Genomic DNA, 25,685 nt, shown 5'->3' with positions numbered 1-25,685 from the left:
TCAGGCAAGAACGATAGCTCCAGAACCCGTAAGAAAGACGTAATCCCCTCAACATGTCGTGGTCAGGTGCGTAACTCTCTCTCTACGTCCTCCCGAGCCCCTGGAAGCTGCCAGGACTCGTACTGATGGTCCTGGATCATTCCGGGCGTCTCTATAGGTTTCAAGAAAGCAGCTAACAGAGCGACTACTCAAATATCGATGAAAGTCGGATCGGTGGAACGAACTGACGATTCAGCGTTCAGGTTGGAGGATGAGAAATTCAAACTGTGAGTAATACATCCATTGCGCTTCGGATGACACGGGTAGGGCTGCTGAGAGGAGGGAGGGAGCAGGGATGTCTGAGCGTCATCAGATTCCCGACAAGAGGGGAAACGGGGAGACCACTCGAGGGCAGAGCCACACAGCGGAGGAACACGATACGATAGCCTAGCTACACTCTCCATCAAGGAGTGAGGGAGGGGCTTCTTTCGCACGAATCGACTCGTTTCCTTTGTTCCTTGGCACCTCCCATTCGGTTCTCGAACAGTCCTGACTGACGCTACCTTCGTACCATTGCCAGACTCGAAAAGAACTCTCAATCCCTTCACAAAGAAGCGAAAGCCTACCTCGACGCTGTCCGATCCGTCTCGGCGTCTTCAACTCGAATCGGCACGACGCTCGACTTGTTCTTCGGTTCAGATGCTGGAGAGGCCGCGATGAGTGCGAATGCCTACAAGAGAGCTGTAGAGGAAATGGAAGGGAATATCGCGAGATCTATCGTCAGTCGTCGTGTCCTCATTCCACTGGAGGGTCGTGCTAGTTCACGAGCTGACTTGCGAGTGGATGTCGTCACGAGTTGACAGGACGCACCTTATCGTGCTACGGTATTGGAACCGATTGGGAAGTTCAACTCGTACTTGCCAGAAGTTAGAAACGCGATCACGAAACGAGAAAAGAAAGTACGTCGATGCTCTCCCCCTTTTATACTGTGGAACACCTGCTCATCTCCGAGCCATCTTCATCATTACGTCTAGCTATTGGATTACGACGCAGCACGAGCAAAAGCCCGTAAACTAGGTTCGAAAGATTCTGATCCCGTCAGTTTGCGAGCTGTACGTTGTCATCCCCTCCTCTCCTCTCCTCTCCTCTCCTCTACTCCGTCTCTTCAAGCCTGATCATTCTTCTCCTCGCTAGGCCGAAACGGAAGAAGAACAAGCCCGGGAAATCTTCCAAGCGCTCGACTCTCAACTGAAAGAAGAACTGCCCCAACTACTCGACTTGCGAATCCCGTACTTGGACCCATCGTTCGAATGCATGATTCGATTACAGAGTCATTTCGCGACGGACGGGTACGAGAAATTGGGTGGGGTTCAGAGGTATTTCGCGGATGGAGTTAGGGACGAATACGCTTCGGGAGGGTTGGACGCTCAGGTACAGTTCATTTCGACTTCTCACTTACTGAGTCCAAGAGGGCTGACTAGCTGTGAGACGACGTTCGGCGTACAGGTCGAGGGATGCTTACAAGAAATGAGGGAATTGTCGATTGTTGGACTGAGCGCTTAGTTTCTCTGGCGCTGCGTTCTTGTGCTTGGTCCGTGTTTGTAGCAGATTGCCAATTGAAGTATCCGTACTGTTCTTGCATACGAAACGAGACCGGCACAGAACGTTGCGAAACTTGGCTCGCGAAAGTCGCTCGGAACGAGAGAGAGATTTTGGTTTTCCCGTCTCAGCACACCCAGTATTTTTCGATCATCAATACAGTCAGGTGTAAGTCTATACTCAGCTCCTACGTCCTCGGGCCATCGCTAACCCTCTCCAGTCTTCCGCACAAAAGTTTCATCAGTTCAAACTTCCCTCCCGGCTCTCACTCTCGTCGTGCGACCTCTCCCGACTCTTCCATCTGCCCACAGAACAGAGTGAACTCGGCTGGGATGTATGGAGGATGCGATCAAGCTTTCTACGACTCTCTCACCGCGTCTCTTCGAACCTCTCCCATGCTCCTACAATACCCTCACTACAGCCTGTACCGGCACATGAACATTCGGATAGCTACTATGAAGCTACTGGCGACTCTCGAGCGGGGTACAGAGAAGTCAGGCAGGAGATCAAGAAATCTCTCTCTACTCCGGACAACACCTCGTCTACCTGCCAGACCGACAAGGAGGCAGAACACAAGCAAACGAACAAGCACAAATCTCCTACCAACCCGCCTCGATCGACCACGGCCGACAGTTCGTTCGCCTCTACTTCGAAACAACCTTTCCCGTTCCCTCCTCCATCTTCCTCCTGCTCTTCCTGCACACCAAGTCCTTCCCTTCCACCAACAACGACCTCCCTCCTCCTCAGTTCCATTTCCACCTCACTCCCCACCTCCGAACCCACTTTCTTCCACCTCCTACGACGTATTCACTCGACATTCCCTTCCCTCTCCGCTACCTGGTTCTATCACCTCCATTCCTCGTCCCCTCAGTTCTACCATCTAACGAGTAGTAGGACGTACGGGTTCTTACTGGAATTAGCGTTCGGGGAAACGAATCTACGATTAGTTGAAACGATTTTAGGGGATTTGAGGGAACGGAACAACCATGCTGAAGGAGGGGAAGGGAGGCTTATCAAGTGGGACAGAGACTTAGGAAGAGTGTTGTTGAGGGGGTATAGGAAGTTGGGGATGGAGGAGGAATGGAGGGAAGTTTTGGGGAGAATGGAACAGAGTGAAAGAACGAATGGGAACATGAAGGGGGAGATGGAGTGGATTGTACAGGGGAGGAGTACGGAGAGAATCAGTTTGGGAAGTAAAGGGAAGGGGAAAGCGAGGGAAGATCAGGAGACGTTCGGGACGGGGACAAGGAGAGGCGGAGAAGGTGTTGGGTGGAAAGGATGGAAAGTTAGAACGAGGGATATCGAGAGAGCCAGGATAGACCGAACACAGGGGTCAGAAGGCACGTCAGTGGTAGAGGGAGGTCAAAAGCCGAGAACGAAGAAGAAACGACTCCGAACCGCGCTCCCGACTGTCGTTGAACCGAAACGAAAGCGACCAATCGTCTTGATCCCTCCACAACCTGAACGACTCTCTTCCACGAGCCTGTCTCAACTCGTACAACTACTGGTACACGATCAACGTACAGACGACGCTTTCTCCCTCGCCGAAACCTGGCTCTTGTCAAATCGACCGAGTCCATCACCCGTCACTCGAGAATCAATCACCCTCGCACATAAGTACAACTCGACCTTGTTCGTCCTGCTCAATATCCTCCTGAAACCTCTCCTCCTGTCTCGCTCCTCGATCCCGACCCTCCTCTCCTTCTCCTCCGCATTCGTTGCCCGTCATTCACTTCCCGCTCCGCTACCACAACCTCGACCCCCTCTTTCGACTATTCGAGAACTCCTGAGTGGATTGACAGGGAGACGGAATAGTTGGAGGATGGGGAAACGGATAGTCGATCATTTCGGGTACAAATGGGGCTTACCTTTGGGCGATCGAGGGTTCGAGAATCACGCGGAAATGAGGTTGAATTTCGAAGAACCGACGTGTGGGAGATGGAGGAGGTATTTATGCTTAGGAGACTCAGAAGGATCGACGAAGAAGGAGATGGGACCTCAAGATTGGAGGAAATTCCGACCTCATCGATTCGTCCCTCCTTCTCTCGCGATCCTTCTCCTCCGACTCGCCATAGAATCTCAACAAGATCCAATCGCTCGTCTCGACGCGTCCGATCTCGAACGGTTTCGACTTTGGTGGAAATTCGTTAAATCGAGGGAACCTGGAAGTGATTATTTCCGAGGTAGTCGATACAAGGGATTGATCCTCAAGGCGGAGGCGGTCGGATTGTTGGAATCGAGCTTGAAGGGGAAGCGGAGGAGGGAATGGTGGTTGAATGGTCAGCGACTGGTTTCTCAGAGGAAGAAACGGGTGAAAATGGAGAGACAGAAGCTAGGGAAGGTGGTAAAAAGTACATAAGTTGATTAGCATACCCTCAATCCCTCTACCTCTTACACGTTGGGTTTCCGTCGTCGTCGTTCTCGCAAAAGAAAAAAGTAGTAATCGCAAATTTTTGTTTATCGCAATCCGCATCCGCATTCTTCCCACTGTCGTGATCCGGACTCTTTTGGAATGCATCGAAAGAGTATCAGAGCTTCGTTCCCCGGCGTGGAGCACACTGACTAGGCAAGGGTCATAAAGAGTGTCGACAAAAGACAAAAACGGATGAGTGCACGGGCGAGCCAAAAATGAGCTTCTGGCGACAAAAGATGAGTCGTACGGGAATCGAACCCGTCCCGCGAGCTTGGAAGGCTCGCATGATAACCACTTCACCAACGACCCGATGACGACGAAACTCAAACAGCAATATATAAAGCCAACAGTTTGGGGTGTACTTCTCGCTGGGCGTCGGTTTCTTCCCTCGAGTCCGCGAGTACGAGCGATGTGGTACAACGCCTTGGTACGAGAGCAGCCCCGCAAGGGTAGCTACAGAAAGCCAGTTGCGGCGGCATCTGCGAGGATACTTTGCCCAAAGCTCGAACCGTTCGCAGCTCGAATGTCTCGAACGTCTCGTCCGCAGAACGTATATTGGAGAGGACAGAGACCGGTAGAGGAGATCAGAACCTAGTCGGAAGCGTCTTGGTAGAGAAGAACACAGAAAGCGGTGCAAAATAAGTGGAAAGGAAGAAGACAGAAGGGAGGAAGAGAACGCTATACAAAGCCCACGCCTCGTGAAGAGGTGAGGAATCAGGAGTGACAAAAACGAGAAAGAGTAGAAAGTCGACTGATTCGAGGAAGGACCTGAACAAAAGATGAGCCATGCTCAGACGAAGTTACTTCCCTCCTTTCTTCCAAGCTTGACTCAACCTCTCGCTGAGTAGCAATCCCGTAGCTCCATCTATCCCGACGTCATCTGCCCTTTGAAGCACGTCCTTGTAGGCTCGAGTCTTAAGGACCTTTGACCAGTGTTTGATCGCGAATGCGATAGCGACGTCCCGGAGTTCATGGTACTTGCTCGCGACGTCGGTGTAGAGTTCGTACATGACGTTCTCCACGGTGAGTTGTGATTCGAAATTCGAGAGAGCCAGAGACGAGAGTTCACCTTCGAGTTCGAGGAAGTGAGCGAGGCGATAAATTGACTTCGGCGAGACTGGGATCGGGTTGCGGGGGAGGCTGACGGCGATGTCTTCGAGGAGCGTCTCAGCTCTGGCAGGGATGGGTTCGGCCGAGGGGCCAGAGGCGAAGGGATATTGAAAGGTCGAACGAAGAGGGGCGAATTCGATCTCTCCTGTTCCGATCCAGCAGAGAAGGGCCAAGTAGGTCTCATAGGTGTGTTGAGTGATCCTCACGGTAATGAAGCTTGCCGAGGAAGGGTTCTTTGGTTCGTGAAGTAGGGCTTTCGTGGCCTCGTCCGTCTCAATATCCGAATCGTCGTAATCGTACGAGCCATCTCTCGCAGCCCCACGCTCCTCCTCCTCCTCTTGCTGTTTCGACTTGAGAATCTCTACGATCTCCGTAGCCTCCGCTGCTTCGGCGAATTCTGAGGTGAAAAGAGTATCGAAGTATGGCGAGATCGGCGCGAGTGTTGCTTGTGTGACCCAAAGACGGCGGCCGGAGCGAGGGAAGAAGAGGCAGACATCGCTGAACTTTTGATTGACGAGAGAGGCTAGTCAAAGGAGAGGGTCGATAATTGTGCTCGTTATTGAGCTCGAGAGAGCATTGTACGTACTGACAAAGGATTTTGCATCAGAGTTTCCGACGGTCCCAGCTATCCCGGCTGGCCAGTCCGATGTCGTCATCGAGATACGAACAGCGTAACTACTATGGTTGTAGTTGCTGATCCTTCCCGGAAAGGAAAACTGTCCAGTCGAGACTTGGGGGAAGACACCTTCACGGAAATCGAGACTTGCGCTGTACCCGCCTCCGGCTACACTGATATGACACTCCTCAATGTAGATCCCGTCTACGATGTTGTCCCACACCAGGTAAAACGCGCCGCCGGCAAGTTTGAGCGAAAGAGGCGGAAATCCTTGGGGCAGTTCGAGAGGCACTGTACGGCAATCGTAATCATCGTCTTCGGAGAGGGACACGCTTTGTGTGACTTCGTACGACATCTCGCGGAGGAAGAAGGAAGAGGAGAAAAGAGTCGATTCCTCCAAGACGCCCGGATCTGTTTCTTGCTCTCCGAACCACCTCCGCAGTTCGCTAGCGCTCGGTTCCCCTACTTCGAAACGACGACGACGAAATGGGTCTATTAGTACCGCAAGATTCAAAGTGCAGGACTCACGACCGGACGGAGATTTGAGCTTGAAGTTTCTTGTCTCGCTCAAGGTGATGTGTAAGGGGCGAGATATCGCACATCGCGTCTCCTTCGGTGACCTGCCGCGATCATTGAGCCTCTGCGGACTCGAGGGAGGGAGTAGTAAACAGAGATCCTTTTCATCACCACAAAATCGTGCTCTCGACCGTTCCAACTCCTTTCCTTTCCTCCCCCTCTAGAACCTCCTGCTACCCTTCTCCCCCGTTCTTACTTGCCCCACCTATCCATCAACTTCCTACTAAGCAGCATCCCCGTGTAACTATCTCCTCCTTCTCCGGCTTGACCTTTCTTCTCAATTTCTTCCCAAGCCTTCGATTTCACCACCTCCTTCCAGTGTTCGACCGTGTACTCGAGGGCGATGTCACGAAGTTCGGGATAAGCCGAAGCGACGTCCGTGTAGAGCTCATAAGCGGCGTTCTGGGGAGTGAGCTGTAGCTTGAAGTTTTCGAGCGCGAGTTTCGAAAGTTCGGAGATTTCGAGGAGATGGGAGAGACGATAGACGGATTTCGGCGAGGCTGGGCGGGGGAGAGAAGATGATTGCGCGGAGCTGGAGACGTCGGCGAGAGCCTGAATGGACTCAAACCCAGAAGAAGTTGAGGGGAAGAGGGAAGTCGATTTGAGAGGGGCAAAGTCAATGTATCCGGTTCCGATCCAACAGAGGACGTTGGCGTAGGTTGCGTAAGATGCTTGAGTGATTTGAATCGTCTTGAAGCTGCGGGGGAAGCAGTTTTCGCACGGAGTACTTTCGGGGGGATCGATCTTGTTTTCTTCTTCCTCCTCCTCCAATTCTTCGTCCGAATCCGAGAAGTCGAAGGGCGCGAGATGCCTCGACAATACCTGACCAAGAGGAAGGCCCTGGCCATGCGTGATTGCCTCCGAGAATCCAGAGTCGAGGAGGGTCGCGAAGTATGGCGAGGAATCGCGAGGAATCGCTTCGTTCGTCCAGAGAGAGCGACTGATACGAGGGAAGTGGAAGCAGACGTCGTTAGGGTCACGGGATTTCATGTTCGCTACGAGGGAAGTCAGCTTCTTCCACGGAGAATCAATGAAGATACGAATAACGAGACGAGCTCACAGAAGAAAGCGCGTGCATAGGTCTCACTCGTCAAATGTTGAGGGGAGGCGGCGAGAGTGAGAGAGGCGGAGAAAGTGTAGCAGTAGTTCGAGAACAGGTTGATGCGTCCGTCGAAGTAGAGACTCCCTGATTTTGCCGAAGGAAACTTGCATTCGGTAAATTGTAGCTCGACGACCGAAGTAGGACCGGAGGCGTGAAAGAGCCTCAGTACACCAGTTTTGATGTATAGAGTCGTTTGTATGTCCTCCCATTCGATGCGAGAGCGTTGATTCTTGTCGGTCCTTATGGAGAAAGTGGGAAAGCCGGGGATTTCGGGGGAAAAGGCTTACACCTCGAACCAGCTACCACTTTCGGTGTAGCCGTTCGTACGAGTGGGCTTCAATGTTTGCGAGTGCTCGATCGACATGTTTGATGGCAGAAAAGAAAGGAAAGGAAGGAACTCGTTCCCCAGTCCCGCTTTGTTTCCGTCGTCCTCCGGAGGTCGTCCGCGGACCTCTGCATATACTTATCGAAGAGAAAGATAGAGAGACACGAACTGATGATTACAACATTCCTAGAGTACCGTTCAGTCGTCGCCAGCTGGCATCTCCTCCTCGAGATACCGAATTAGAGTCACTCGAAGTTCCGTCTTGTCGTCTCCTCTCAGTACATCTGATACGACTTTCGCCTCTACGCTCGTTTGGATCTGTAGCGCGAAGGAGAACAAGCGAAGTCAGTACGCAGTTGTGCTTTGATGGCGAGGGAGGGAGAGAAGGATAATCGAAGGTAGACTTGCCATCTCGAGAGCTCCACGAATAACGCCTTCCAGAATCTTTACGTATGATAGACCCCCTTCGACAGCTTCTTGAGGTAGCTCGACGAAATCTGTCAGGGGGTTCTCGTCGAATATGAGGGAGAAAGCTGGTTGAGGCTGCGTTGGAGAAACTGGGTGATGGACGAGTGTTGGCGTGATCGACAATAGTGCTCGGAAAGCGACCTATGGAGAGAGGAAAGAGTGAGCACAGAGCGGAATTTAGGGAGGAATCAGAGGGAGAGAGCGGGAACGATAATTCACCTTCGACATGACCTCCCCGACCTCTGCGAAGTCCTTACATCTCCCTAACCCTGTCCGTGCGAGAAAGTCTTCGATCAATCTGATTCCAATGTTGTAACCCCTGGGAAAGAAGGACAAGGTTGAGCGACAGTTTCTCGTACACTTTGAGAGGAGAGGTAGCGGAGTAGCCTGCTCACATCTTGTCTAACTGCTTGTTCACCTCTTGGTAGTCCTCATAGTCTTTCACTAGCTGCACCACAAGCGCTCCATACGTGAGAGAGAACAGCTCTGCGTTCAACTAGATCGTCCCGAAATAACAGATGCGAGATCAGCCTGCCGATACGATCTGGTTGGGGACAGAGGCGTACCTTTTCAGACTTCAGGTAAGCGTCACCCATGGCTTTGTACCGAGCTGCTGACGTTGACGTCTGAAAGTTCATCTTCTAAGCGGTTTCAAGGTCGAGGGATGCAGCTGTGGCAGGTTTGAAGCGCGTAGGACGACTATCGAGTAGCGTAGGAATAAACTCGAGGGTGGTTCGAGTAGGTGTATGCTGATCTAGGGGGAGAAAGGGGAAGCCGGGAAGAGTTGAGGGAAATCGTCGCTCTTTCCCTCTACCATTCACGACGGCTTCGAAGCGTTCACCATGGCAGAGACAGTGAACAACGTGTTTGATACGGTTACAAACTTTGCTTCCTCGATCCGTCAGTTCCCTCCTTCTCTCCCCCCACCTCCTTGAGCCGACTCCTCTCCTGGAAACGTTTCTCTTCGAGCTGACCTTAGCATCGAGACCTCAATAGCGCAGCCTCTATCAAGTCTACATCAGCTACTCGCCGCGGAAGAGGAAGATTCGAAAGTAAGCTCATTCGCTCCCTTTCGTTTCCTCCCTCGTGCGTTCCTTCGCTGAACATACGAGGACTCTGCCATTCTCACTACTAGCGTATTCGTGCGAGCGCGACAAACTGGTGGGTCGATACGATCAGGTTTCGAGGTTCGACGGTTCCTCGAGTTTGGCGAGCCGTGACAATCGTCACTTTATGGTCCGTTGTGGTTGCGGTAGGAGATCTCGTCTATGGCAAGCACGTAAGCACGAAGCTCTCTACTCTCTGGTACTGCAGAGCTGACCTCCCTGTCGCACGATCTGGTCTCTTCAGCTCGGTTTGACGAATTCCGTAACACCCATGCTCTCTATCGTCGTCGGTTTGTTGCTCGTTTTCCGGAATACTTCGGCCTACAGTCGATGTGAGTTGAGCCCTTTCCGAGCTCAGGGTTCCCTCAACGAGTGGCTAATCTTCGTCGATTTCTCAAGGGGACACTGGGAGAACGAACTTCGCGAAGATGGTACGTCTCCGCTTCGATCACACGCTCAACCTCAGAGACGTTTATCTGATCATTCATATGTCGTCGTGAATGCCAGACTTCGGTAGTTCGTTCACTTTCTCGCGGAATCTGGATCAACGTCGGCGCTCCGACCGCAGAGAGAACTCGTCTCGACGCTTCAGGCAACACATTGCCTCTTTCCGAGACGGAGAAAGGTGAACGAGAGAAGGACTTGGAGGACAAGAAGAAGTGCTTGAGGTTACTCGTCGCGTTCGTCGTTGCGACAAAGCATCACCTGCGAGGAGAATACGGAATTGAATGGCCTGGTGCGTAGCCTCTCTACTCGCTCGCAACGTTTGCCTCGACTAATTTATCTCTTGTGTTCGTGAAAGATCTCGAGCCAGTCCTCGTTCGTGCACATTTGTGTTCTCTCTCTCGATCCTGCTCCTAACGCAAATCTCTTCTCGTAGACTCGCGACTTCAAGAACTTTGCACTTGCTACAGCCATCAGTCAGTCGACTGCCGTTCGTGTGTGATGATTCGGTGTCTCTTCCGGAGCTGTGCACGAGCTCAATCTATTTCGTCTCGAGCAGGCGAGCCTTCTTCTCACGACGAGACGACACCACCAGAAGGAACCGAATCGGTAGCTCACGAGATCGATCGACTCGGAATACCTCGAAGGAGCTACGCTGATGCTCTCTCGGGCCGAACGGAGAACGGAGATGTCGAATCTCAATCGAGCGGAGAGAGGAGCCCGTTATTGCGCGTCATGAGCAGGGACAAGGGCAAGCCCCGTGGAGGACACCCGATGAGGAGAAGCACGACAAACGAGTCGGTGAGTTTTCGAAAAGCCTTTTCTTTGCATCGAGACTCGCCTGATTTCTTTCCCTCGACAGCGTGCCGTCTTTAATTCGTACCTTTCGAAACCTTCACTCGCACTCCCTCTCGTGATCGCTCATCAAATCTCGCTCTATTTCGCGACTTGCAAACGACGAGGTCAACTCGAGAGTGTTGGACCAGCTGGATACAACAACTTGGTACAATCTATCAACTCTCTTGTCGACAGCTTCACAGCCTGCGAGAGGTTGGTAGCGGTTGGAATTCCGAACGTTTACACGATTCACTTGAAGCGTGAGTCTCTCGCAGTCTGTTTCTCAACTTTGTGTCGCGAGCTAACTCAGGCCGCATTGAGCTTGCTAGAGGTCGTCACGATCTACCTCCTAACCCTTCCTCCCGTTCTCGTCGAACAAATGGGTTTCCTGATGATCCCTTTGTCAGTGGACCTCTCTCTCTCAGGCTCGATAGCAGCATCAAGTAGCTAACACTCGGGCATTGCATCTGTCTCAGCTTGTCTCTCGCCGCTTTCATGTTGATCGGAATCGAAGGAATCAGTTCGGCAATGGAACAGGTCAGTTCACCTTTTCACGGATTGCTCAACCCTCTCGAAACTCTTGCCCCGGAGTATTCCGACGACGAGCGCGCGCTGACCCTCTGACTTGACGCCGCAGCCATTCGGCGGAGACGACAGTGACCTTCCGCTGGATCTGTTCTGCGCCGAGTTGCGAAACGAGGCAAGTAGTCGGAAAAGGTTCAGTCTCTACCGTATCCTAGCTGACTTATCGACTCTCTTTATCCGGGTCCAGATCGAGCATACGATTGCGAGATTACCTCGAGCCTCGGACGAGGACGACTGGCACATGTGAGGTCAAATCACGCTCGCACGTTCCAAGTTTTCACGCACGATGCGTTTCCCTTCTCTCTGTTGTTGTCCCTTTCATATTCTCTAGACCTTTCGTTTGCTGCTGGCCAACTCACATCTCTCTTTTTATTCAGTAGACGTCGTGCAGAACCTTCCGAGCGTTCTTTGCGAGTCGAAAAAGAAAACTTGCTTTTCCTCAACGAAGACCGCCTCCGAAGGGAATCGGCGTCTACCTGCATACCCTGCAGATTACTCTTGTGACTATACAATTGACGAGAGAGCTGCTTCAGGAGTTGATGAGTTAGTGCCTGTCGCATCGGGATTTTCGAGGGGATCCTTCTCACGCGCGAATTTCTTTCTTCCCCTTCTCGACCTGCATACGCTCACTCGAAATCGTCGCGACTCCTCCAGTGTACTACCTCTCTCGAATCTGTAGTTGCGAACGCGCGCAAAGGATAGTCGTTCAGTGTTCCCTTTCAGGAAATTCACCCATTTCCAATCTCGAACGAATTCCCCTCGCTCCTCTCCCTCTCCCTCCGATCAAAACACTGCATTCAACTCGCGCACCCCGTTTCGGAGGATCATCTAGGAAGGCAGTAGGGTCCTTGGATACTGTAGATACCGGTCAGTAGTCTCCCTTTCCCCTCGTTTCCCTTCATCACGCCAATTTGCTTATCTCTCTTCCCCTCCCCTCCATCGCGCGTTTGTTTTGGCACTGCTAGTTGTTGCAGGTCGCTCGTTCATTGTCAGCATTCAACCTTGTATCATCTAATCCAGCATGTCGTCGACCGCCGCCGCGTCGACTTCACCTACATCGTTCCACTTCTCTTCTTCGACCGCAAACGGCCTCTCCCCCGCTAATCTCTCTCCTTCGCCCGCCTCTCCCGTCTCTACGACCTCTGAACACTCACCAAGATTATCACAGATACCCGAAGCACCCAATCCTACTCAATCTCCCCAATCCGACGTCCCCACCCCTCTCTTTGATCGACCTCCCTCTTCGACGAGCGCGAATTCCAACTCTGGGAACCGCCCGAATGGAGCTGGAAGGAGTGCATCTTACAAGAATGAGCAAGACATCTGGGGAGGGAACGGTACCTCGTTCACAACTTCGTCTCCCAACGGGACTCAATCTTATTTGACTACGGGAGGAGCTTATTCGGGAGGAGCAGTCGGAGAATCTTCAGCACAGAGGACGACACGTGCCGCGAGTGATGGACTTCTCCTCGGGTCCGGATTCAACAACTCAGCACCTTCGAACGGATTCAGTCCTCCGGCGGGAAGAATGTCGAGTCTCGGAAGTGATGACAGTTCAGAGGAGCAGGCAATGTTCAGGGAACACCAGAGGAAGAGTTTGGAGAGTTCGGCGACCGCTAGATTGGTCAATTCGATTCACAACTCGACTTCGACTTCAACGAACGGAAGTTCCCGATCTTTCGCTTCCTCGACTAGTCCTTCGACGAGCCCATTCTTTACACCACTCACGATGAGCTCGAGTGCTACATCCTCGGCTCTCCCTCCTCTCCTCTCTCCGACTTCGCAATCCCCACCATCTTCGGCGCGTCCTCCTCCTACCGCTGCACCTACTCAACCCGGCTTAGAGAATTCGAACGAGGCAAAAGGGGCCACGTTGCATCTCGGAGACCTCGATGTCTGGATGGATGAGCAATACGTGAGAGAATGTTGCAAAATGATGGGTTGGGATAACGTGACCGGGATCAAAATGAGCCGAGGAGCTAGGTTCGTCTTCTCTCTCCTTTCCGACTTTATCTCTCTCGAGACTGAACCTCTGCTCCCGACTTGAACAGCAGCCCGTCTTCCGGTTACTGTTTCATCACTTTCCCTTCTCCGGCTGAAGCTTCTCGCGTTCTCGCTCGCTTCAACGCTTCACCTCCCATGCTCATGCCTCGTAGTGGAAGAACATTCAAGCTCAACTGGGGAACTGGCGTGCCCGGAAGTGCGCCGAAATGGGAAGGAGAATGGAGCGTTTTCGTCGGAGATTTGGCGAGAGAAGTCGGCGAACAAGAGTTGATGGTACGCATTCAGTTTCTTCTCCCTCCGCAGCTGATACACATTTCTCACTCTCGAATCTTCGTCTTTTCACTAGGGTCTCTTCACTCCTCTGTTCCCTTCGACGAAATCCGCCAAAGTCATGACCGATCCTTCGTCTGGTCTGTCTCGAGGATATGGTTTCGTGCGATTCGGAGAAGAATCCGACATGTCACGAGCACTCTCGATTGGACTCAACCCGAACTCTGGACTCCTCCTTCACGGTCGAACTATCCGAATTAGCGAGGCGACTGGAGGCGCGAACGGTACTCCTGGATTACTCGACGTGGCCGGAGGATTCAAAGATCGCGAACGAGCGAGAACTCGAACGGCGAGCGAATCGACAGGATTGAACGCCGCTGCTCCCGGATACTTCCCTCCTTATCCCCCGGCTTCACAATCTCACGAATACAACTCCCCGAACGGTCAACCCGACCTCAACTCTTCTCCTTACCCTCCACCGTTCTCTCCTTCGCTCGCTCTTTCCCCGAACGCACTTCAATTCGGACCTCCTGGAGGAATGTCTTCGAACAACAGCAGCAACAGTGCTCTCTCGCCTTCTCTCCGCGGTCCTATGAGTCCATCACTCGGCAGTGGATCGAATAGCACGGGAGGTCGTGAAGGTGGTCCCGTTCGACAACCGATCCCAGCCGGAGCCGTTCCTCCTGGAGGAGATCCGAACAACACTACGGTTTTCGTCGGAGGATTGCCGGCTTGTATCAGCGAAGAGACCCTCAAGGTGAGTCATATCTCGAGAATCCGTGCTGATTCTGCTCGTGCTCATCTCTTTCCTCTTGAACCAGAGCTTCTTCCAACATTTCGGAGAAATTACCTACTGCAAGATTCCGACTGGAAAAGGTTGCGGTTTCGTTCAATTCGTCAAACGTCAAGACGCCGAACTCGCTATCGCCAAGATGAACGATTTCCCGATTCACGGCAAGAGTCGAATCCGTCTCTCGTGGGGAAGGAGTCAAGGCGACAAACAAGTCGAACATGTCCGAAAGCTCGCGAGCGCTCTCGGCGTTCCGTTCGACGCCGTTTGGAGGATGGTGCAAGGTCAAGACAACTCGACGATCAAACAGATTGCGAGCGCCGTCGGAGGACCTGCTGGAGCAACTTCGGCTCAAACTCAGCAACAACAAGCCGAACGACAATCAGCTGCGAACGCGGCACGTATGGATCTTCGCGCTGTCGCCAACGCGGCCGGATTGACCGAAGCAGAGGTTCTCGATCTCGTCAAGTCGGGCAACCCTGGAAACGCGAGCGGTCCTTCTTCTTCCCTCGCCGAACGAGCGAACAGTGGATCGACCTCGAACGAAAACTCGTTACTCGAACGTTCCGGCAACAGCGACAAACCGGGAATGTTCTCACGATCGGGACCTAACTCGTTCCCTTCGACTCAACAGCAACAGCATTCGATGCTTCCCCTCTCTCCTCCTCCCTCGGCCGGACCTGCCGGCAGTTTCTCGCAAATTCCGCCCCCGGCCGCTCACGCTCACGCTCATGCTCATGCTCACAACAATTTCGCCAATCCCTACGGCCCTCCTCCTCCTCCTCCTCACGCTTCCGGACCTTTCCACATTCCTCCTCCCCATGCAGGATTCGCGCCTCATCCTCCTTCGCACAACTACCCTCAACCTCAACTGCAGCACCCTTCTCCTTCGCCTTACAACGCTATTCGACCTGACGCCTACGTCGTTCACTCGCCGAATACGAATCCTTACGAACGAGTCGACTTCGCGGAAGGAGGTCGACCTACTCCTCCGCTACCTCGAGGACCTTACGATCAAGGCCCCGGTCCCGCATTCGCGAATTCGAACGATCACTACGCGAATTCCGCTCCTCCTCCTCCGTCGAACGGGCTCGAAGATTCTTTCGCGTCAATGTCGTTTGGAAACTCGTCGCAACCTCCTCGCACCTTGCCTCCTCCGAGGGGGCTGTCGTTCAGCAACGGGAACAGCAGCGGAGTCGGATCCCCGAGCGCTCCCGATTTCTTCCCTAGCGCACTAGGGAGTCCGACAACGACAAAGTTCGAAATTCCGGCGGAAAGCAGTTGGAGCTGGAACAACATGGGTACCGGACATGCGTAAAGAGAAACTCGCAGATCTCGTAAGTCGTCGTCGATCTTATCCCCCGCTTGCTCGAAGCTGACCACGAGTTGATCTCGCTCGCAGGTTGATCTCGTTCTCGCTCGTTATACCCTAGGACACTATTCTTCAGAAACCTCGATTTACCATTTTCCTTTCTCTTTCCGGCATCAGTTCTCTCTACTTCGCCTCCATTCTGTCTGTTCTTTCGTTCTTGGTCTCAACATCTGTTACAACTCGGTCGTTCCTCTCGCACGCACTCGTCTGCCATCCCTTCTCTTATATATTAATCAGGAGACAGCACCCCATCATTCCATCATTTCCCATCTCTCAGTCTCGGTACCATTTCAAAAATCGTCTCTCGCATTCTCGACATATCTTCCTCCTTCAAAATCGCATTCTCCCTCTCTCTCTCTCTCTATCACTTCGTTCCATCGCTTTGTTGTCGACCTTGCCTCTCTCGCTCTACGGGTTCATCTTTCACTTATCATTACAATTCTTCGCGGCATCATCTTTTTGGTCATTCTCCCTCGCTCGCTCGCTTGTACGTTTTAGCTCTCAATCTATAGTTTGTTCTCGCTCTCTCTTGTTCCACGTTTGCAAAGTATCTATCTCTCGTTCCATCTACTTTCTCCTCGAAACGCGTATCCAGTACAGCCGACGACGTCGACTCAGAAGCCATCTCATCACGTCGAGCTAATGGAACCTTTCATGCAAAATCGACGAATGCAATCGAAAGCGAAGATTCTCGCTCTTTTACGCTCAATTTTGCTTGAATCTCTTTGCTCTTGTAGAGGTTGTCCAATCAGCGAGAGGACGAACAGTCGTAGAACAAGCGAGAAATCGGAAATGGAACATCTTTGCGAAAGTTGAACGATTATTTTGCCTTTCTCTACTCCTCTTCATTGCAGAGCTCTTCTCTCTTCTCTCCTTCCGCCGCTTCGTTTCTACTCAACATCGGGAGACCCGCCTCGTCTCTCTCCCGGACTTCCGTATTCATCGCCGAAAGTTCATCTAGAGTGCAGATCCCTTTCTCCCTTCTCCTCCTCCTCTCTCCTCTCTCGCCTCGACTTTCGCCCTCCTACTTCAGCCCTCGGAGTCACCTCGCTCAACGCATACCGCCCATCTACAGCGCACGCCCACCTTCGATTATCGACCCGGAAGATTCAATCTGGAGCGCCTATCTCTCAATCTCGTTCCCTTTCCGTCTTCCACCCCCCTTCGACTTTGTCCACCCCACCTACGCGAACGTCGTCGATAGGAGCTCTGCGTGAGCGTGCAAGGACTTAGATAGCGATGTACAGCGATGAATTTGGAATTGGCACGGGTCTGCAGGATGTTGAAGGGAGGAGGTATAACCAGGTTCCAGTCGGAGGAGGAGGAGGAGCACCCCAGAGTCGTCACCTAGGTTATACAGGAGAACGGCCGTACATGGTCCCTGGAGGAGGGCAACATCTTCAAGAACGGCCCGAGGGTCCAGGGACGACTTCTCAAACCAATTATCCTCACGAAAGAGGTCAATCTCAACACGCTGGCATGCAACAGTATCAACAAAACGGACAATATCCTCCTCACGGTCGTTACGTATCGTCGTCGCAGTTGCAACCGTCTTCTTCTCCTCATTTTAGAGTAAACTCTCAACAATCCATTCCTGCAACTGCTTCTCCTTCACTTTCGTCACACCAACACCAACAACCTCCAATACGTTATGCTCAAACGCGTCCAACAAACCCTTCTTCGTCGACGTATCAGTCTCCCGGCGTCGTTCCTTCTCCGACTCATGCCAATTTCCCTCAAGCTCCTTCTCCTCATCCACGCGATCCTTACCACCACCCTCAGACTCAACTTCAATCCCAGACTCAGCCCGATATGCAGCAGCGTCAGGCGGGACCGAGTCAAGCCTCTGCTCGTCGACGAATGAGCATCGAACAATCCATCGCTGCGAATCTTCCACCTCCGTCAGGTTCTCCCCATCGAAACGCTCCTCCTCCAGTGCATCCACAGCAGCCTCAACAATATCGTATGGCTCAACCGAACTCTGGACAAGTCCCGACCCCGCGGAGAATCGAGGAGGAGGAACAGGAGGAAGTCACACGCTCGCAGCGAGACCAGAGTCTTCATTCTCGAAACCCTTCGCAGCCTCAGCCTCAGCCTCAGTCGCAGCCCCAAGCTCACTTCGTCGAATCGAGCAACACACAACGAGACAACGCCGCACCTCAACCGCAAGCTCGACGAAGCTCAGAGTCGGAAGAGGGTCCGGTGCCTTCGATTTCGACTGCTATCTTTCAGTACGTCCCAGTATCTAATCTGCCTCGCTCCATCCGATATTGACAAGCTTTTGTCAAATTTGATCAGCACCTATGTCCTCGACTACCTACAACGAGCTGGGTTCTTATCGACTGCCGCCGCTTTTCTCTCCGAAAAGCCGTCAATCTTCACACACCCTCTCGAATCCGGCCGAAGCTATCCTTCAGTCTCTGCCGGCAAGGCTCGACAGGTCAAGTCGTCATCAACGCTTCAATCTCCGACTTCCGCCTCGAATCCTCTTCTTCGCGAATCTCCTCGTTCAATGCCTCTCTTTCGGTCCGATTCAGGTTCCTCCCCAGTCTCTCCGTCACAGCAAGACGCTTCGAATCATTCGACGATCGAAAGCACGACCTCGAGTTCGACTACGACGAGTCACTTTGGGTTTGACCGGTCGAAAAGTCACGGAATGGACGAGGAGGGCCCGAGTCCTGGAGACGACAAGGAACGGAATGGCAGCAGGAACGAAGGTGGTCGACGTCGGATACCAGCTGCTGATGTCGAGCATGAAGTGAACGGGAATGGGTTCCTTTTCGAGTGCGTTTCCCTTGACCTCTTCCGTTCCAAGACGGCAGAGACTGAACTTGGTGTCGCTCTCATCAGGTGGTTTCACGTCTTTCACGACGTTCACTCCGCTAAATTGAGGACTGGAGGTTCGGCGCAAGCAAGAGCACTGCTCGCGACGAATTCTGCGAATCCCACTATCGGTAAGCGACTTCGACCTCTTCCCGCCGGTCGGATTCCCGCTCAGCTTCAGCAATTTGCGCAAGCCACTGCCGGTCGACCTTCTCCGATCAATGCGCAGCAAGCTCGTACTGCTCCGCTCGTCGCGAGAAGACCTTCGAACGCCCAACTTCTGCCGCAAGGACGAGTTGTCGCTCAGAACACGACAGTACCGAGTCGAACGATTATGGATCGAGGGCCACCTGTACAGACCACCGCTCCGATCGCCCGTCAAGCTCCACCTCTCGTTCGTCGCAATTCGCAACAGCAATTCATTCAGCATCAACGGGAGAATCAGGCTCGTCAAACCGAACGTCAAAAGTTGCAACAGCTACAAATAGAGCAAGTCGAGGCGCAGAATGAGATGTTGAGCGGCGCCAAACAAAACGGTCCGTCTGGTACGAACGACAACGATCCTTTTTCGCGTATCCTCCTTCAACTAGAGCTAACCTCCCTCTTCTACAGCCTCTTCGCCTACGATAAAGACGCCCACGGGAGTGACGGGATACGTGCCCGATCGACTCGCACGGACGAACGAAACTCTCAATACTTTCTACGCCTCTCTAGTCGCGAAACAACGATCTCAATTCACTCAAGGTTCGCCTAGCTATCAACCTCTTGCGTCCTCGCCACAGCCGATTCCTGATGGATCGCGCTACGTACTTCGAGAACCGATACCACACGACCAATCGGAAGAGAACGTCTCGAAACCTGGTCTTCAACGAACTCTCTCGCAACCTCACATCCAGCAAGTACCTTCTCAGGACATGTTGATGCCGCCCTCAGCCTCACTCGCTCCTGGATCGTCACAAGCTCGACCTCCTCTCGTTCGATCCGCCTCGACTTCAATCGTACCGGAAGAACATACAGCTTCGGATCTGACTGAAGAACGACCAAGTCAAGCGATGAAGAGACGTCGGGACTCTGTCACTTCGACGAGCGGATTGGATACGAGGGAATTGAAGAAGGTAAGCTTTGATCGTCTCGACCTTGATCCCTTCTCTCCTACTCAAGCTCATCTCGTCTCGATTCCCCGACACCTCTCCTCTTCAGGTCCGATCAAATGCCGAACTCGGTAGCCAGGCGAGAAATACACTACCAGTTAGCAAATCACCTCTCGCGATCGAAACCGATTTCACGGCTTCGTCCCCTCCGCCCTCGTCTGCCGTCGACGCCTCCACCGCTGCACCAGATCACGACTCTCAAGACACCAAGGAGGAGAACTCGGATCCCGCGCCACCGACTCCTCTCGACACCAATCCTCCGCAAGAAGTTCGCTCTCAACCGGTCGTTTCGCTCGAGGATACGGAGGCTTTGCTCGCGACTTTGGACGCGACGAACGGATCAGGAGGCACTGCTAGCATCTCCGCGGATCCGTCCTCGATCAACGAGCTCGACGTGCCGACGATGACAGACGCAGAGGTAATTTCGATTCTTCGTCCCTTTCTCCCCCAAGTCAGCTTATGGAGAACATTCTCGATTTCTAGCTCGACGCTTTCTTTGCCAATTCGATGAACACTCTCGACGAGCCGAATCCGCAGAACTCATTGCCTCTCGACGACAAGAACATGAACCCGTCGATTTCGATTCCCGATACCGCCGACTTTGATTTCAGCGAATACGACTCGTTCTTCGGATCTGGAGCGGCATCTTACGACCCGACGACTTACACGACGAATTACGACCTGCGCGTATAGATCATTCGAAACACTTCCGTCATTTCGCCTTGCGATCCAACTTTGTCGCTCAACGCGACTCTCCGGTGCGACACCGTCTTCTCCTTTCTTCCGCCGCCGCTCTCGAGCTTCACCATGTATCTTTCCACTATCCTCGTCCGTAGTACACCCTTAGATCTTCCATCCGTACCTTCCTTCCTGCTCTTCTTTCAGTTTTGCGCTTGCCCCCGCCTCCAACCTGTTTATTCTCTCCTTTCCCAAAAGACGTCCTTTCGTTCATTCGTTCATTCGTTCGACCAGCTTATCAGTACTATACCCTGCGAACTTTCTCCCCTGTTCTTTGCACTCGTTATGTCAGCTTAACTTACACCGATCAATCCTTCTTTCGTTCAGTCTCTTCGCAAGTTTTTCACTTTCGTTCCTCTCGTTTGGTTTAGTATTCTTGGGTTCATATCGTCGTTCTGACCCCATTTCTTCGATAATCGATCGGGTTTCGTGTGGTAACCGTCCGTTTAGCTTGGATCAGGCTCGCGAGAGGTTTTCGACTCTCGCGAACTTTCGCATCTTTCCCAGTCATTCTTGTCGAGGAAACGACGAAACAGGTTTGACTCGAGCGGACGCAAGCTAGTCAAACATTCAATCGAGATAGATTCTGCGATCTTCACGGAGATCATCATGTCAAAAGGAGTTTCAAGCGCGAGCTCGCTTTTCCTCCTCTCTACTTCCTTCATCTCCATCATCTTTCCTCTTGCTCGTTGGCACCGACACCACCCAGCGCTCATTCCCCAGCAACCTCCTCCTTCGACCCCTTCCAAGCAAGGCGAATTGATGGCGTCAAAAGAAGCATCCGAGATCGACACGGTCGAGCAACTCTACCACACGGCACAGCACTACATCGGACAGGTGAGTGCTCTCTATGAGCTGCAAGCCCCGTTCGCCGCTGATCGCTGACTCTGTTGACGATTCTGAAGGTCCTTCAACTTTTAGAATCGACGGTAACAGAGGACCGACATCTCCAGTACTCTTCGGATAGATCGGCAGGCGGTACTCTAGGCAAACATCTCAGACACCTCCACGATCATTACCGGTTACTCCTCGATGCGATTCCGGCAGATTCTTCCTCTTCTTCCTCGAATTCGGAACCTCTCCATGTCAACTACGATATCAGAATACGAAACGGAGACGCAGAGAATCATCATCAAGCCTGCGTCGATAGCTTCAAACACCTCAGCGAACGATTGAAACGGGAAACGAAGTCAGGGCGAGGAATTCCCGCGAATCGCAAAATCCTCCTCGAAGCGATCACGCCGGACAAAGTACTTCTCGAAACCACGTTTGGTAGAGAGTTGTGGTTTGTCAGTTTCCACGCGGTCCATCACTTTGCAGTCCTTACGCCACTGCTGCACGAACAAGGACTCAAAGGACCGGATGGTTTTGGAGTCGCTCCTTCGACGCTCGTGCATCGTCATGAATTGACGCCGAACAAGCTCTAGTCACCACGTGAGTATTCGTCCGTCCTCATCTGCTACAGCCTCACTGAGTATCTCGCTGATATCTCACGTTTTGCTTCGAAATAGTTTCAACTTGGATTTTTCTTTGCAGAATGAAGATTGATCGGGAGGGCTTCGAATACTGTGACGAACCGGCGCATACCTTGTCCATTCCAGTAGCTAGTCCCTCACTGTGGTAACCTCTTTAGCGATTCTTCCCATTCCCCTCCCTCATTGTCTCCCTCTTGTTGTAGTCCTTTGTATGAGAATGAATGTAGGGTCGCAACTAGTCAGACAGTGCTCTTGGGGAAGAGTAGTTTCACCGACCCGGCTTATGTCGACTCTGTCTTTAAAAAAGTTCAAGTTCTTCGCTCGTTCATCTCTCCCTCACTCCCCCGAGGAGGAACGAGAGAGAGGTTACGACTTTACCTAAGCCAATGAGGAGATGAAACTCAAAGGAAGTTGTAGTCCTTTGATGGATACGGCGTCGAGCGGTGATAAGTAAAGAAGAGAGAGCAGCGTCGAGTTCAAGTTCAAGCCCTTGTAATTCGTCGGTTTGTAATGAGCATTATTTCTCTCTCAATTGCGTCTCCATCAAAGTCTCGAGTCTCGACTACGGCGCACCGCCTTGAGTAGATTACGATCATGTGAATGCTATTGCGAAGCGGGAAAACGGCAGAGTAACAGAGGTAGAACCAACAATTTTGCGAATCAATCCAATTCGAGCACTTCGACTTGCTTCTTCTTCTTAGACCCTTTCGGAACAGTATCATTCTTGACGATCGTACTCCAACCATCCTCGTCGACAACCGGATCACTGCTTAACGATGCAGCTGCTCCGTTCCTTCGACTCGAGAAGTTTTCCTCTTCTCCGTAAACTGGGTAATCGTCCGCATCGTCTTCTCCGCCAACACCTCTGAGAGACCCATCCTCTTCTTCATCGTCATCGTCATCGGATGAAGCAGTGATAGTTCGTCGCTTCGATGAAGCTACTCCTAATCCTTTCTTGACCTTTTTCTTCGGCGCTCCGTCGTTCGTTCCGGCCGCTTTCCTCTTCGTTGTTTTTTCGCCAGCAGAATTCAAGACGTTCAATTCGAATTTGACGGGAGAACCGGAGTTGTCGAATTCGGAAGGGGAAAGACGAGTGATTCGAAGCGCTTTGTTCGAAGTTTCGAGGTAAGAGTTCGTTGCGTAAGCGGCTGTGAGCATATTCGTCGTCAGTGTAAGGTTGCACAGTTGAAAAGAGATCATGACTGACTGTTGACAAAGACCTCTTTCAACCAACCATCGATCAATAATTTGAGCAACAACATTTCGCATTCTTCCTTGTTGAGCGCCACCTTCGATCCGGCTACTTGATTGACATCGACTTTTCCCTTGACCTTCGCGTTCTTGTCTCGAGTCGAGAACGATCCTCCTCCGTTTCCTCGAATCAAGTCCGCTGCTTGAGGGAGAGTGAGGGTTCCGTCTTGAGCTTCAGCGGCCGAGATGATCCGAAGAGCGCGATAAGCTTGAGTAGTGATATCGATCGTCTTGATAGTAGAAGCGTCTCGTAGGCACTGAGGCATAATCGAGCGATGAGCCTGGAAGTCACGGGAACGACACGTTGAATCGAGGGGAGCACAAGCTCACGTTATCGCAAGACTCGCACGGTTCTTCACCTTCGTCGTCATCGAACGCTTTCGAATCGTCGTAGGTACTGGCAAAGTATCGAGCGAAGAGCACTTTGCGGCAAGTCTTGTAATCTTGAGCGAATTGAAGCATTTCGTAGACTGTCCTCGCGAGACGAACCGCTAGCGTCAGCACAGACAGAGAGATAGCCTAGATGCAAAGGGATGAGGCTCACGTTTGTCTTTCGCGCCAGAACGCCAGGATTCGTGAACGAGGGACGAAAGTCGAGCAGCGTCGGCGGGTCGGAAGAAGGTGACAACATCACTCGGGAGTCCGTCTCGACCAGCTCTTCCTCCTTCTTGGTAGTAGTTCGCGAGAGACTTTGCAAGCGTGTGATGGACGACGTAGCGAACTGACGGGTTGTCGATCCCTAAACCGAAAGAAGCGTTCGTCGCGCTATTTCGAAGAACGATTTGAGTTCGTTTCGAGGAAACAGATAGGATGAGAGATTCTCACCAGACGACTTGTATCTTCTTGTCTCTCCACCTTTCGTGTACTTTGAGTTTCTCCGTATCATCAATGTAGGCGTGGTAGACGGCCGCTTTCAACTTTCCTTTGCATTTCGAGTTCGAGTTGATTTCTTTCGCAACATTCTCCGAATCGGCTCGAGACTAGGAAAGCTCGAAGTTAGCGAAATACGTCAAGATGGAGTATGGATGAAGACATACCAAACAGTAGATGATACCCGTCTCGCCTTGATGATGAGCGAGAATCCAATCGATGATAGCTGACATCGCTTGTTCCGCTTTTTGAGGTTTCGGTACAACGGACCAATTCAAGTTCGCGCGATAGAGAGGAGCACTGTGGATGGCAATGCACCGCTGTCAGCTCGACCTCGAGACGAGGAAGAGGGGAGAGACGACTCACGTGAAGAGGACGGTAGAATTTGGTAGAGCAGCATCACCGGGAGAAGTTCTTTTCGGTAATCCGAGCGTTTTGATCATGTCAGAGATCACGTTCGACGGAGCTGCACCGAAACAGAGACCATCAGATCTAGATTTGAACGTTCGAGGGATTGAACGAGCTGAACTTACCAGTCGCAGTCACGGCGAGGACGGGAACCTTCGGAAACAGAACTTTGAGCTTCTGAAGACTGAGATAGGCAGGTCGATAATCGTGTCCACTAGTCGTGATACAATGAGCTTCATCGATGACAACTGCGCGAGAGCAGAACGATCAGCGGAGGGGAACGAGATCGAGCTTGAGAAGCGAAAGTCGAGCTCGAGAAGCGGAACTTACAGCGAGCGATCCTTCCAGCATCGTACATCTTTTGTAGAGTACTGACGAACGTTTTGGACTTGTCGATCCGTTCAGGCGTAACGTAAACGAGTTTGATATCGCTGCCTTCGTCGTCTCCTCCAGCCTCCAGATCCAACTTTTGCTTCTTCCCTTTTCCTTTCGCAGCGGCTGCGTCTCCGAGCATACGTTTCATGATTGACTTGATGTCTTGTTGACTCGTCGCGGCGTGAATAGCTTCGGCAGCGATATCTCGTTCTGACAAGTTTTGAACTTGATCCGTCATGAGCGAAATGAGAGGAGTGATGACGACGGTACAACCACTCGAGATGAGCGCTGGAACTTGGTAGATGAGCGACTTTCCTCCACCTGTGGGAAATCTATTCAGTCTGAGTAAGTCAAAAGCGAGAAAGAGATAGAACGTGCTTACCAGTCGGCATCACGACAACGGCGTCTCTTCCTGTAAACGAAGCGTTGATCGCAGCTTCTTGACAGTGTCTCCAATCCTCGATACCCCAAATATCCTTTGCAAGTTGTTTCGCTTCGGTCGACCATTCGAATCCATTTTTCGTGAAATCGACTGCATTCTGAGGTTTCTTCGCTGGACCAGCATTCGACGTCGACGCTACTACGTTGTCATTCGATCGAGATTGGATGAGGGCGATCAGAGTGTCGCGTTCAGTAGCGATGTTGGCTCGGAGTTGATTCAGTTTTGCGATTTGGTTGTCTAAAGAAGTAATTTCTTCGTCGAGCTGTTCCCGCATGCCTTTCGCCGTCAGCTCTAGTTTTCTCGAACGCTTTTAAGAAGGAGCTCACAGCAGCTAGAGTCTCTTGTTCTTCGAAAGTTGCCTCATTCATGTTTACGTCCTCCTCCTCCTCCAGCGTGACGCAGTGAACCATCTTTCCTTTTCCCTTGTTCATCCTATAGCTTTCTGAGTGTCCAGTGTAGACTCTTTCGCGCGTTGAGGCGAGATTTGGCCAAGTTGACTGATCAAGGGTTTGGCGATTCGAAGACTCGGCGCGCTCGTTCGAGCTACTCAAGTTGC

General features: G+C 52.1%; 10 protein-coding genes across 10 annotated transcripts; 6 read left to right on the top strand and 4 right to left on the bottom strand.

Moving 5' to 3' along the window:
- Positions 1-53: 53 nt before the first annotated feature.
- RVS161 (amphiphysin-like protein RVS161) lies at positions 54-1,542 on the top strand (the record flags this gene model as incomplete). Its single annotated transcript, XM_076628928.1, has 7 exons — positions 54-66; positions 158-266; positions 560-758; positions 843-938; positions 1,014-1,091; positions 1,174-1,410; positions 1,486-1,542. 7 exons carry the CDS (start codon positions 54-56, stop codon positions 1,540-1,542), a joined length of 789 nt encoding a protein of 262 aa, XP_076491111.1.
- Positions 1,543-1,921: 379 nt separating this feature from the next.
- On the top strand, positions 1,922-3,937 carry JCM6883_002244 (uncharacterized protein; the record flags this gene model as incomplete). Its single annotated transcript, XM_076628927.1, has 1 exon — positions 1,922-3,937. One exon carries the CDS (start codon positions 1,922-1,924, stop codon positions 3,935-3,937), a length of 2,016 nt encoding a protein of 671 aa, XP_076491110.1.
- Positions 3,938-4,791: 854 nt separating this feature from the next.
- Positions 4,792-5,757, bottom strand: JCM6883_002243 (uncharacterized protein; the record flags this gene model as incomplete). The annotated part of the gene is made up of 2 exons (XM_076628926.1): positions 4,792-5,498; positions 5,688-5,757. 2 exons carry the CDS (start codon positions 5,755-5,757, stop codon positions 4,792-4,794), a joined length of 777 nt encoding a protein of 258 aa, XP_076491109.1.
- A 728-nt stretch (positions 5,758-6,485) lies between these two features.
- On the bottom strand, positions 6,486-7,283 carry JCM6883_002242 (uncharacterized protein; the record flags this gene model as incomplete). Its single annotated transcript, XM_076628925.1, has 1 exon — positions 6,486-7,283. The coding sequence occupies one exon, from the start codon at positions 7,281-7,283 to the stop codon at positions 6,486-6,488; it is 798 nt and encodes a 265-aa protein (XP_076491108.1).
- A 635-nt stretch (positions 7,284-7,918) lies between these two features.
- Positions 7,919-8,826, bottom strand: BET3 (TRAPP complex core subunit BET3; the record flags this gene model as incomplete). Its single annotated transcript, XM_076628924.1, has 5 exons — positions 7,919-8,038; positions 8,129-8,329; positions 8,408-8,507; positions 8,584-8,684; positions 8,755-8,826. 5 exons carry the CDS (start codon positions 8,824-8,826, stop codon positions 7,919-7,921), a joined length of 594 nt encoding a protein of 197 aa, XP_076491107.1.
- Positions 8,827-9,030: 204 nt separating this feature from the next.
- JCM6883_002240 (uncharacterized protein) lies at positions 9,031-11,407 on the top strand (the record flags this gene model as incomplete). The annotated part of the gene is made up of 14 exons (XM_076628923.1): positions 9,031-9,088; positions 9,185-9,240; positions 9,324-9,467; positions 9,539-9,626; positions 9,694-9,725; positions 9,802-10,030; positions 10,097-10,113; positions 10,175-10,214; positions 10,298-10,539; positions 10,601-10,835; positions 10,905-10,977; positions 11,052-11,112; positions 11,213-11,275; positions 11,348-11,407. The coding sequence occupies 14 exons, from the start codon at positions 9,031-9,033 to the stop codon at positions 11,405-11,407; spliced, it is 1,398 nt and encodes a 465-aa protein (XP_076491106.1).
- Positions 11,408-12,181: 774 nt separating this feature from the next.
- On the top strand, positions 12,182-15,542 carry JCM6883_002239 (uncharacterized protein; the record flags this gene model as incomplete). The annotated part of the gene is made up of 4 exons (XM_076628922.1): positions 12,182-13,143; positions 13,215-13,437; positions 13,511-14,191; positions 14,256-15,542. 4 exons carry the CDS (start codon positions 12,182-12,184, stop codon positions 15,540-15,542), a joined length of 3,153 nt encoding a protein of 1,050 aa, XP_076491105.1.
- A 1,293-nt stretch (positions 15,543-16,835) lies between these two features.
- JCM6883_002238 (uncharacterized protein) lies at positions 16,836-20,263 on the top strand (the record flags this gene model as incomplete). Its single annotated transcript, XM_076628921.1, has 6 exons — positions 16,836-17,827; positions 17,895-18,380; positions 18,447-18,955; positions 19,032-19,534; positions 19,620-19,988; positions 20,054-20,263. The coding sequence occupies 6 exons, from the start codon at positions 16,836-16,838 to the stop codon at positions 20,261-20,263; spliced, it is 3,069 nt and encodes a 1,022-aa protein (XP_076491104.1).
- Positions 20,264-20,917: 654 nt separating this feature from the next.
- Positions 20,918-21,735, top strand: JCM6883_002237 (uncharacterized protein; the record flags this gene model as incomplete). Its single annotated transcript, XM_076628920.1, has 2 exons — positions 20,918-21,145; positions 21,214-21,735. 2 exons carry the CDS (start codon positions 20,918-20,920, stop codon positions 21,733-21,735), a joined length of 750 nt encoding a protein of 249 aa, XP_076491103.1.
- Positions 21,736-22,443: 708 nt separating this feature from the next.
- JCM6883_002236 (RecQ family ATP-dependent DNA helicase) lies at positions 22,444-25,560 on the bottom strand (the record flags this gene model as incomplete). Its single annotated transcript, XM_076628919.1, has 11 exons — positions 22,444-22,931; positions 22,991-23,291; positions 23,365-23,504; positions 23,579-23,799; positions 23,860-24,014; positions 24,072-24,204; positions 24,271-24,370; positions 24,438-24,560; positions 24,643-25,008; positions 25,070-25,391; positions 25,456-25,560. The coding sequence occupies 11 exons, from the start codon at positions 25,558-25,560 to the stop codon at positions 22,444-22,446; spliced, it is 2,454 nt and encodes an 817-aa protein (XP_076491102.1).
- Between the last annotated feature and the right edge of the window lie 125 nt (positions 25,561-25,685).

This window comes from Sporobolomyces salmoneus, assembly GCF_050403485.1.
Source record: "Sporobolomyces salmoneus JCM6883 DNA, S_salmoneus_JCM6883_v1_ctg3, whole genome shotgun sequence".
Classification (NCBI taxonomy): Eukaryota; Fungi; Basidiomycota; class Microbotryomycetes; order Sporidiobolales; family Sporidiobolaceae; genus Sporobolomyces; species Sporobolomyces salmoneus.
The sequence above is the reverse complement of the archived record's forward strand: the minus strand, read 5'-3'. Positions and strand labels throughout refer to the sequence as shown.